A 10,887-nucleotide genomic window follows, 5' to 3' on the forward strand; every position below is an offset into this window, starting at 1 on the left:
TGTCTACCTTTCCCTTCAGTCTCTCTCTCTGTCTACCTTTCCCTTCACTCTCTCTCTGTCTACCTTACCCTTCATACTCTCTCTCTGTCTACCTTTCCCTTCAGTCTCTCTCTCTGTCTACCTTTCCCTTCAGTCTCTCTCTCTGTCTACCTTTCCCTTCACTCTCTCTCTGTCTACCTTTCCCTTCAGTCTCTCTCTCTGTCTACCTTTCCCTTCAGTCTCTCTCTCTGTCTACCTTACCCTTCAGTCTCTCTCTCTGTCTACCTTACCCTTCAGTCTCTCTCTCTGTCTACCTTACCCTTCATACTCTCTCTCTGTCTTCCTTTCCCTTCAGTCTCTCTCTCTGTCTACCTTTCCCTTCAGTCTCTCTCTCTGTCTTCCTTTCCCTTCAGTCTCTCTCTCTGTCTACCTTACCCTTCATACTCTCTCTCTGTCTTCCTTTCCCTTCAGTCTCTCTCTCTGTACTCTCATCATGTAGCCCTCCCTCCCTCCCCAGTGCCAGTCTTACCCAGAGTGATGCCATTGGGCCATTCGATCCTCTCTGACACCAGTACTTGGCGATCCACTCCGTTCATGCCAGCCTTCTCGATCTTTGCCTGGGTCCCCCAGTCAGACCAGTACATGAACCTACAGGAGAGTAAAGGGATTTACATTGAACAATAATTACAATAATCACATAGTGAGGATATGTAGCCCACAGTATGGAAAGAGAGAGAGAGACACAGAAAGAGACAGCGAGACAGAGAGAGACAGAGAGAGTGACAGAGAGAGACAGAGAGAGAGACAGAGAAAGAGACAGCAAGACAGAGAGAGACAGCGAGACAGAGAGAGACAGAGAGAGAGACAGAGAGAGAGACAGAGAGAGAGAGACAGAGAGAGAGAGACAGAGAGAGACAGAGACAGAGAGAGAGACAGAGAGCAAGACAGAGAAAGAGACAGCGAGAGACAGAAAGACAGAGAGAGAGACAGAGAGAGAGACAGAGAGAGAGACAGAGAGAGAGACAGAGAGAGAGACAGAGACAGCGAGACAGAGAGACAGACAGAGAGAGAGACAGAGAAAGAGAGACAGAGAGAGAGACAGAGAGACAGCGAGACAGAGAGAGAGACAGAGAAAGAGACAGAGAAAGAGACAGAGAGAGAGACAGAGAGTGAGACAGAGAGCGAGACAGAGAGCGAGACAGAGAGTGAGGCAGAGAGAGAGACAGAGAGAGCGAGGCAGAGAGAGAGAGAGAGAGAGAGACAGAGAGAGAGAGAGAGAGAGAGAGAGAGAGACAGAGAGAGACAGAGAGAGAGACAGAGAGAGAGACAGAGCGAGAGACAGAGACAGAGAGAGAGATCGAGAGGTGCTATTAGGAGTCTTTCAGCAACACAAACTTACCTGAGACTGTAGGAAAGAATCTCCAATAAATATGTAAATGGTTTAAAAGTAAACCAAACCTTCCATCTGCACTACTGAGCCAAAGGCCAACTGTGTACATATCTTCCAGGCAGCAGAACTCTTCATGTTCTACCTCCATGATAGAAATAGGCCAGCCAGCCAGCCAGCCAGCCAGCCAGCCAGCCAGCCAGGCAGGTAGTATACAGACCAGCGGGGACAGTTAGCTAACATTGTCTTCTTTCCCTGTACTGAGGAAACAAACCTACGTTGGGTTGGGCTCCTTTGCATGTTTCAAGCTCATCTGGCTCAGTAATGTTGTGTAAAGAAGGCCTGGGGAATAGAGTTGTCAGGGAGAGCTAGGGAGATGGGAGGAGCTTAAGTGTTGAGACACTGAGAGACGATAGATGCTATTGATGCCTACAGCTACATCTGACAGGAAGAGAGGGAGGGATAGGATGGGAAGAGGAAAGGGGAGAGGTACAGGGGGAGGGAGGGAGGGAGGGAGGGAGGGAGGGAGGGAGGGAGGGAGGGAGGGAGAGGAAGAGGAAGAGGTACAGGGAGAGGGAGGGAGGGAAGAGGAAAAGGGAGAGGTACAGGGAGAGGGAGGGAGGGAAGAAGAAAAGGGAGAGGTACAGGGAGAGGGAGGGAGGGAAGAGGAAAAGGGAGAGGTACAGGGAGAGGGAGGGAGGGAAGAAGAAAAGGGAGAGGTACAAGGAGATGGAGGGAGGGAAGAGGAAAAGGGAGAGGTACAGGGGGAGGGAGGGAGGGAGGGAGGGAAGGGGAAAAGGGAGGTACAGGGGGAGGGAGGGAGGGAGGGAGGGAGGGAGGGAGGGAGGGAGGGAAGAAGAAAAGGGAGAGGTACAGGGAGAGGGAGGGAGGGAAGAGGAAAAGGGAGAGGTACAGGGAGAGGGAGGGAGGGAAGAAGAAAAGGGAGAGGTACAAGGAGATGGAGGGAGGGAAGAGGAAAAGGGAGAGGTACAGGGGGAGGGAGGCAGGGAGAGGAAAAGGGAGAGGTACAGGGGGAGGGATGGAGGGAGGGAGGGGAAGAGTAAAAGGGAGAGGTACAGGGAGAGGGAGAGAGGGAAGAGGAAAAATGAGAGGTAAAGGAGGAGGAGGAGGAAAATGGAGAGGTACAGGGGGAGGGATGGAGGGAGGGAGGGGGGGAAGAGTAAAGGGAGAGGTACTGGGGGAGGGAGGGAGGGGGAAGAGTAAAAGGGAGAGGTACAGGGGGAGGGAGGGAGGGAGGGAGGGAGGGAGGGAGGGAGGGAGGGAGGGAGGGAGGGAGGGAGGGAGGGAGGGAGGGAGGGAGGGAGGGAGGGAGGGAGGGAGGGAGGGAGGGAGGGAGGGGAAGAGTAAAAGGGAGAGGTACAGGGGAGGGAGGAAAAGGGAGAGGTACAGGACGAGCGAGAGGAAAAGGGAGAGGTACAGGGGGAGGGATGGAGGGAGGGAGGGGAAGAGTAAAATGAAGAGGTACAGAGGGAGGGAGAGGAAAAGGGAGAGGTACAGGGTTGAGGGAGGGAGGGAAGGAGGGAGGGAGGGAGGGAGAGAGAAAAGGGAGAGGTGCATGGGGAGGGAGGGAGGGATGGGAAGAGGAAAGGGGAGAGGTACAGGGAGAGGGAGGGAAAGGGAGAGGTACAGGAGGAGCGAGAGGAAAAGGGAGAGGTACAGGGGGAGGGAGGGAGGGATGGGAAGAGGAAAGGGGAGAGGTACAGGGGGAGGGAGGGAGGGAGGGAGGGAAGGGGAAGGGGAAAAGGGAGAGGTACAGGGGGAGGGAGGGGGGAAGAGGAAAAGGGAGAGGTACCCAGGGGAGAGGGGGGGAGATTGAAAAGGGAGAGGTACAGGGTGGGGGGAGAGGAAAAGGGAGAGGTACAGAGGGAGGGAGGGAGGGAGGGAGGAAGGGAGGGAGGGGAAGAGGAAAAGGAAGAGGTACAGGGGGAGGGAGGGAGGGGAAGAGGAAAAGGAAGAGGTACAGGGGGAGGGAGGGAGGGAGGGAGGGAGGAAGGGAGGAAGGGAGGGAGGGAAGAGGAAAAGGGAGAGGTACAGGGAGTGGGAGGGAGGGAAGAGGAAAAGGGAGAGGTACAGGGGGAGGGAGGGAGGGAGGGAGAGGAAAAGGGAGAGGTACAGGGGGAGGGAGGGAGGGGAAGAGTAAAAGGGAGAGGTACAGGGAGAGGGAGGGAGGGAAGAGGAAAAAGGAGAGGTACAAGAGAAGGGGGAGGAAAATGGAGAGGTACAGGGGGAGGGATGGAGGGAGGGAGGGGGGGAAGAGTAAAAGGGAGAGGTACAGGGGGAGGGATGGAGGGAGGGAGGGGAAGAGTAAAAGGGAGAGGTACAGGGGGAGGGAGGAAAAGGGAGAAGTACAGGACGAGCGAGTGGAAAAGGGAGAGGTACAGAGGGAGGGAGAGGTAAAGGGAGAGGTACAGGGTTGAGGGAGGGAGGGAGGGAGGGAGGGAAGGAGGGAGGGAGGGAGGGAGGGAGAGAGAGAGAAAAGGGAGAGGTACATGGGGAGGGAGGGAGGGAGGGAGGGAGGGAGGGAGGGAGGGAGGGAGGGAGGGAGGGAGGGAGGGAGGGAGGGAGGGAGGGAGGGAGGGAGGGGAAGAGTAAAAGGGAGAGGTACAGGGGGAGGGAGGAAAAGGGAGAGGTACAGGACGAGCGAGAGGAAAAGGGAGAGGTACAGGGGGAGGGATGGAGGGAGGGAGGGAGGGAGGGAGGGAGAGAGAAAAGGGAGAGGTGCATGGGGAGGGAGGGAGGGATGGGAAGAGGAAAGGGGAGAGGTACAGGGAGAGGGAGGGAAAGGGAGAGGTACAGGAGGAGCGAGAGGAAAAGGGAGAGGTACAGGGGGAGGGAGGGAGGGATGGGAAGAGGAAAGGGGAGAGGTACAGGGGGAGGGAGGAGGGAGGGAGGAGGGAAGGGGAAGGGGAAAAGGGAGAGGTACAGGGGGAGGGAGGGGGAAGAGGAAAAGGGAGAGGTACCCAGGGGAGGGAGGGGGAGATTGAAAAGGGAGAGGTACAGGGTGGGGGGAGAGGAAAAGGGAGAGGTACAGAGGGAGGGAGGGAGGGAGGAAGGGAGGGAGGGGAAGAGGAAAAGGAAGAGGTACAGGGGGAGGGAGGGAGGGAGGGAGGGAAGGGGAAGAGAAAAGGAAGAGGTACAGGGGGAGGGAGGGAGGGAGGGAGGGAGGGAGGGAGGAAGGGAGGAAGGGAGGGAGGGAAGAGGAAAAGGGAGAGGTACAGGGAGTGGGAGGGAGGGAAGAGGAAAAGGGAGAGGTACAGGGGGAGGGAGGGAGGGAGGGAGAGGAAAAGGGAGAGGTACAGGGGGAGGGAGGGAGGGGAAGAGTAAAAGGGAGAGGTACAGGGAGAGGGAGGGAGGGAAGAGGAAAAAGGAGAGATACAAGAGAAGGGGAGGAAAATGGAGAGGTACAGGGGGAGGGATGGAGGGAGGGAGGGGGAAGAGTAAAAGGGAGAGGTACAGGGGGAGGGATGGAGGGAGGGAGGGGAAGAGTAAAAGGGAGAGGTAAAGGGGGAGGGAGGAAAAGGGAGAAGAACAGGACGAGCGAGTGGAAAAGGGAGAGGTACAGAGGGAGGGAGAGGTAAAGGGAGAGGTACAGGGTTGAGGGAGGGAGGGAGGGAGGGAGGGAGGGAGGGAGGGAGGGAGGGAGGGAGGGAAGGAGGGAGGGAGGGAGGGAGGGAGAGAGAGAGAAAATGGAGAGGTACATGGGGAGGGAGGGATGGGAAGAGGAAAGGGGAGAGGTACAGGGAGAGGGAGGGAAAGGGAGAGGTACAGGAGGAGCGAGAGGAAAAGGGAGAGGTACAGGGGGAGGGAGGGAGGGAAGAAGAAAAAGGGAGAGGTACAGGGAGAGGGAGGGAGGGAAGAGGAAAAGGGAGAGGTACAGGGGGAGGGAGGCAGGGAGAGAGGAAAAGGGAGAGGTACAGGGGGAGGGATGGAGGGAGGGAGGGAGGGGAAGAGTAAAAGGGAGAGGTACAGGGAGAGGGAGGGAGGGAAGAGGAAAAATGAGAGGTAAAGGCGGAGGAGGAGGAAAATGGAGAGGTACAGGGGGAGGGATGGAGGGAGGGAGGGAGGGAGGGGGGGAAGAGTAAAAGGGAGAGGTACAGGGGGAGGGAGGGAGGGAGGGAGGGGGGAAGAGTAAAAGGGAGAGGTACAGGGGGAGGGAGGGAGGGAGGGAGGGGAAGAGTAAAAGGGAGAGGTACAGGGGGAGGGAGGGAGGGAGGGAGGGAGGGGAAGAGTAAAAGGGAGAGGTACAGGGGGAGGGAGGAAAAGGGAGAGGTACAGGATGAGCGAGAGGAAAAGGGAGAGGTACAGGGGGAGGGATGGAGGGAGGGAGGGGAAGAGTAAAATGAAGAGGTACAGAGGGAGGGAGAGGAAAAGGGAGAGGTACAGGGTTGAGGGAGGGAGGGAAGGAGGGAGGGAGGGAGGGAGAGAGAAAAGGGAGAGGTGCATGGGGAGGGAGGGAGGGATGGGAAGAGGAAAGGGGAGAGGTACAGGGAGAGGGAGGGAAAGGGAGAGGTACAGGAGGAGCGAGAGGAAAAGGGAGAGGTACAGGGGGACAGGTACAGGGGGAGGGAGGGATGGGAAGAGGAAAGGGGAGAGGTACAGGGGGAGGGAGGGAGGGAGGGAAGGGGAAAAGGGAGAGGTACAGGGGGAGGGAGGGGGAAGAGGAAAAGGGAGAGGTACCCGGGGGAGGGAGGGGGGAGATTGAAAAGGGAGAGGTACAGGGCGGGGGGAGAGGAAAAGGGAGAGGTACAGAGGGAGGGAGGGAGGGAGGAAGGGAGGGAGGGGAAGAGGAAAAGGAAGAGGTACAGGGGGAGGGAGGGAGGGAGGGAGGGGAAGAGGAAAAGGAAGAGGTACAGGGGGAGGGAGGGAGGGAGGGAGGAAGGGAGGAAGGGAGGGAGGGGAAGAGGAAAAGGAAGAGGTACAGGGAGAGGGAGGGAGGGAAGAGGAAAAGGGAGAGGTACAGGGAGAGGGAGGGAGGGAAGAGGAAAAGGGAGAGGTACAGGGAGTGGGAGGGAGGGAAGAGGAAAAGGGAGAGGTACAGGGGGAGGGAGGGAGGGAGAGGAAAAGGGAGAGGTACAGGGGGAGGGAGGGGAAGAGTAAAAGGGAGAGGTACAGGGAGAGGGAGGGAGGGAAGAGGAAAAAGGAGAGGTACAAGAGAAGGGGGAGGAAAATGGAGAGGTACAGGGGGAGGGATGGAGGGATGGAGGGAGGGAGGGGGGGAAGAGTAAAAGGGAGAGGTACAGGGGGAGGGATGGAGGGAGGGAGGGGAAGAGTAAAAGGGAGAGGTACAGGGGGAGGGAGGAAAAGGGAGAAGTACAGGACGAGCGAGTGGAAAAGGGAGAGGTACAGAGGGAGGGAGAGGAAAAGGGAGAGGTACAGGGTTGAGGGAGGGAGGGAGGGAGGGAGGGATGGGAAGAGGAAAGGGGAGAGGTACAGGGAGAGGGAGGGAAAGGGAGAGGTACAGGAGGAGCGAGAGGAAAAGGGAGAGGTACAGGGGGACAGGTACAGGGGGAGGGAGGGAGGGATGGGAAGAGGAAAGGTACAGGGAGAGGGAGGGAGGGAGGGAGGGAAGAGGAAAAGGGAGAGGTACAGGGGAGGGAGGGAAGGGGAAAAGGGAGAGGTACAGGGGGGAGGGAGGTGGGAAGAGGAAAAGGGAGAGGTACCGGGGGAGGGGGGGGAGGGGGGAGGGAGGGAGGGGAAGAGGAAAAGGAAGAGGTACAGGGGGAGGGAGGGAGGGAAAGGGAGAGGGAGGGAGGGAGGGAGGGAGGGAGGGAAGAGGAAAAGGGAGAGGTACAGTGGGGGGAAGAGGGAAAGGGAGAGGTACAGAGGGAGGGAAGAGGAAAAGGGAGAGGTACAGGGTGAGGGAGGGAGGAAGAGGAAAAGGGGGAGGGAGGGAGGGGGGAGATTGAAAAGGGAGGGAGGGAGGGGAAGAGGAAAAGGGAGAGGTACAGGGGGAGGGAGGGAGGGAATAGGAAAAGGGAGAGGTACAGGGGGGAGGGGAAGAGGAAAAGGTACGGGGGGGAGGGGAAGAGGAAAAGGGAGAGGTATGGGGGGGAGGGGAAGAGGAAAAGGGAGAGGTACAGGGTGGAGGGGAAGAGGAAAAGGGAGAGGTACAGGGGGAGGGAGGGAGAAACAAGGCGATATGATGAGATGATCTGTTGTTTATTTAACTAGTCAAGTCAGTTAAGAACAAATTCTTATTTACAATGACTGCCTAGGAACAGTGAATTAACTGCCCTGTTCAGGGGCAGAACAACAGGTTTTTACCCTGTCAGCTCGGGGATTCAATCTTGCAACCTTTCGGTTACTAGTCGACCTGCCGCCCCAGTGTTCTGATCTGTTTCAGTGTTCTGATCTGTTTCAGTGTTCTGATCTGTTTCAGTGTTCTGACCTGTTTCAGTGTTCTGATCTGTTTCAGTGTTCTGATCTGTTTCAGTGTTCTGACCTGTTTCAGTGTTCTGATCTGTTTCAGTGTTCTGACCTGTTTCAGTGTTCTGATCTGTTTCAGTGTTCTGATCTGTTTCAGTGTTCTGACCTGTTTCAGTGTTCTGACCAGTTTCAGTGTTCTGACCAGTTTCAGTGTTCTGACCAGTTTCAGTGTTCTGACCAGTTTCAGTGTTCTAACCCGTTTCAGTGTTCTCACCTGTTTCAGTATTCTGACCAGTTTCAGTGTTCTGACCAGTTTCAGTGTTCTGATCTGTTTCAGTGTTCTGACCTGTTTCAGTGTTATGACTTGTTTCAGTGTTCTGATCTGTTTCAGTGTTCTGACCTTTTTCAGTGTTCTGACCAGTTTCAGTGTTCTGACCAGTTTCAGTGTTCTGATCTGTTTCAGTGTTCTGACCAGTTTCAGTGTTCTGACTTGTTTCAGTGTTCTGATCTGTTTCAGTGTTCTGACCTTTTTCAGTGTTCTGACCAGTTTCAGTGTTCTGACCAGTTTCAGTGTTCTGACCTGTTTCAGTGTTCTGACCTGTTTCAGTGTTCTGACCTGTTTCAGTGTTTTGACCAGATAGGCAACACATAATGTGATGCATCATGGACAGTCATCCTGTCTTACTCCTTCCTCCAACCTCTTTCTCTCTCTCTCTCTCTCTCTCTCTCTCTCTCTCTCTCTCTCTTTCTTTCTTGCTCTCTATATCTCCCTCTCTATATCTCCCTCTCTCTCTCTGTCCCTCTCTCTGTCCCTCTCTTTGTCCCTCTCTCTGTCCCTCTCTCTGTCCCTCTCTCACATACACACAATCCGTCACTTATTTTTTTCCATCACTCATTCACTCACTTCCTCCCTCACCTTCTTCCAACACTAACCCCAACCTCCCCCTACCCCAACCTCCCCCTACTCCCCAATCCCATCCCTCCCTCTGATCCCTCACCCCCCTCACCCTTGTCGGGGGTCCACAGCGATGGCCCGTGGTTCGCTCAGCTCAGTGTCGATCAGGACCTTCCTCTTCTTGCCATCTCCCGTGGCGACGGAGATAGTCTTATCTCCGGAGTCGGTCCAGTAGATGTTGTTCTGGACCCAGTCAACAGCCAGCCCCTCTGGAGAGGACAGCGCTGTCTCAATCAGAGTCACCTGCTCCGACGAATCACTGGCCTTGTTGATGTACGCACTGGGGAGCACAGACAAGAGGTTATTATGACATTACTACAACACATACTATACACACACATATGGACAGTATATTAAGGCACAGAAAGACAACAATAGACACAATCAACTGCAGACCCATCCAGGTGTCAGAGTCCATATCAGACCACTCTATATTACAAAACCATGGAACTGATACATTACATAGAACGGAACCAAAAATCAGATACGACTGTTGTCGTCATGGGGGAGGGACTCTCCTGGCCAGTAATACATATGATAGGCTGTTGTCGTCATGGGGGAGGGACTCTCCTGGCCAGTAATACATATGATAGGCTGTTGTCGTCATGGGGGAGGGACTCTCCTGGCCAGTAATACATATGATAGGCTGTTGTCGTCATGGGGGAGGGACTCTCCTGGCCAGTAATACATATGATAGGCTGTTGTCGTCATGGGGGAGGGACTCTCCTGGCCAGTAATACATCTGATAGGCTGTTGTCGTCATGGGGGAGGGACTCTCCTGGCCAGTAATACATATGATAGGCTGTTGTCGTCATGGGGGAGGGACTCTCCTGGCCAGTAATACATGTGATAGGCTGTTGTTGTCATGGGGGAGGGACTCTCCTGGCCAGTAATACATATGATAGGCTGTTGTTGTCATGGGGGAGGGACTCTCCTGGCCAGTAATACACATGATAGGCTGTTGTTGTCATGGGGGAGGGACTCTCCTGGCCAGTAATACATATGATAGGCTGTTGTCGTCATGGGGGAGGGACTCTCCTGGCCAGTAATACATATGATAGGCTGTTGTCGTCATGGGGGAGGGACTCTCCTGGCCAGTAATACATATGATAGGCTGTTGTCGTCATGGGGGTGGGACTCTCCTGGCCAGTAATACATATGATAGGCTGTTGTCGTCATGGGGGAGGGACTCTCCTGGCCAGTAATACATATGATAGGCTGTTGTCGTCATGGGGGAGGGACTCTCCTGGCCAGTAATACATATGATAGGCTGTTGTCGTCATGGGGCAGGGACTCTCCTGGCCAGTAATACGTATGATAGGCTGTTGTCGTCATGGGGGAGGGACTCTCCTGGCCAGTAATACATATGATAGGCTGTTGTCGTCATGGGGGTGGGACTCTCCTGGCCAGTAATACATATGATAGGCTGTTGTCGTCATGGGGGAGGGACTCTCCTGGCCAGTAATACATATGATAGGCTGTTGTCGTCATGGGGGTGGGACTCTCCTGGCCAGTAATACATATGATAGGCTGTTGTTGTCATGGGGGAGGGACTCTCCTGGCCAGTAATACATGTGATAGGCTGTTGTCGTCATGGGGGAGGGACTCTCCTGGCCAGTAATACATATGATAGGCTGTTGTCGTCATGGGGGAGGGACTCTCCTGGCCAGTAATACATATGATAGGCTGTTGTCGTCATGGGGGAGGGACTCTCCTGGCCAGTAATACATATGATAGGCTGTTGTCGTCATGGGGGAGGGACTCTCCTGGCCAGTAATACATATGATAGGCTGTTGTCGTCATGGGGGTGGGACTCTCCTGGCCAGTAATACATATGATAGGCTGTTGTCGTCATGGGGGAGGGACTCTCCTGGCCAGTAATACCCAGACAGGAACACCTTAACCTGGGAACTCTTTAACAACTGCTGCCCTCCTATTTCCTGTAGAAACTAGCTATTAGAATGGGCTTGTCACCTTTCATCAGCAGACAAAGCAGCCAGCCTCTCTTGTTAAAGAGGGGGATTTGTCTGAGTAACAGAGGTGAGATGACCTGAGAACAGACACGGCAGATCCACCATGAGACATGACTCCTCCACTACCTAGCTAGACCTGTAGGACAGCTTTATTAGTCACACAGCGTCCCACTTCCCACCCGAACACAACAGGGACATAGAGGGAC

The 10,887-nt window shown here is 55.2% G+C and overlaps 1 protein-coding gene across 2 annotated transcripts in view; it reads right to left on the reverse strand.

Moving 5' to 3' along the window:
- The window catches only part of LOC135513176 (low-density lipoprotein receptor-related protein 8-like), a 350,237-nt gene that overhangs the window by 56,205 nt on the left and 283,145 nt on the right, over positions 1-10,887 (reverse strand). For both annotated transcript variants that reach the window (XM_064935966.1, XM_064935965.1), the window contains exons 11-12: positions 8,761-8,988; positions 509-627 (exon numbers count right to left, since the gene is read on the reverse strand). In XM_064935966.1, coding sequence (XP_064792038.1) covers positions 509-627; positions 8,761-8,988 — 347 coding nt within the window. The remainder of the gene's footprint in view (positions 1-508; positions 628-8,760; positions 8,989-10,887) is intronic.

Source organism: Oncorhynchus masou, chromosome 24, assembly GCF_036934945.1.
Source record: "Oncorhynchus masou masou isolate Uvic2021 chromosome 24, UVic_Omas_1.1, whole genome shotgun sequence".
Taxonomy (NCBI): Eukaryota; Metazoa; Chordata; class Actinopteri; order Salmoniformes; family Salmonidae; genus Oncorhynchus; species Oncorhynchus masou.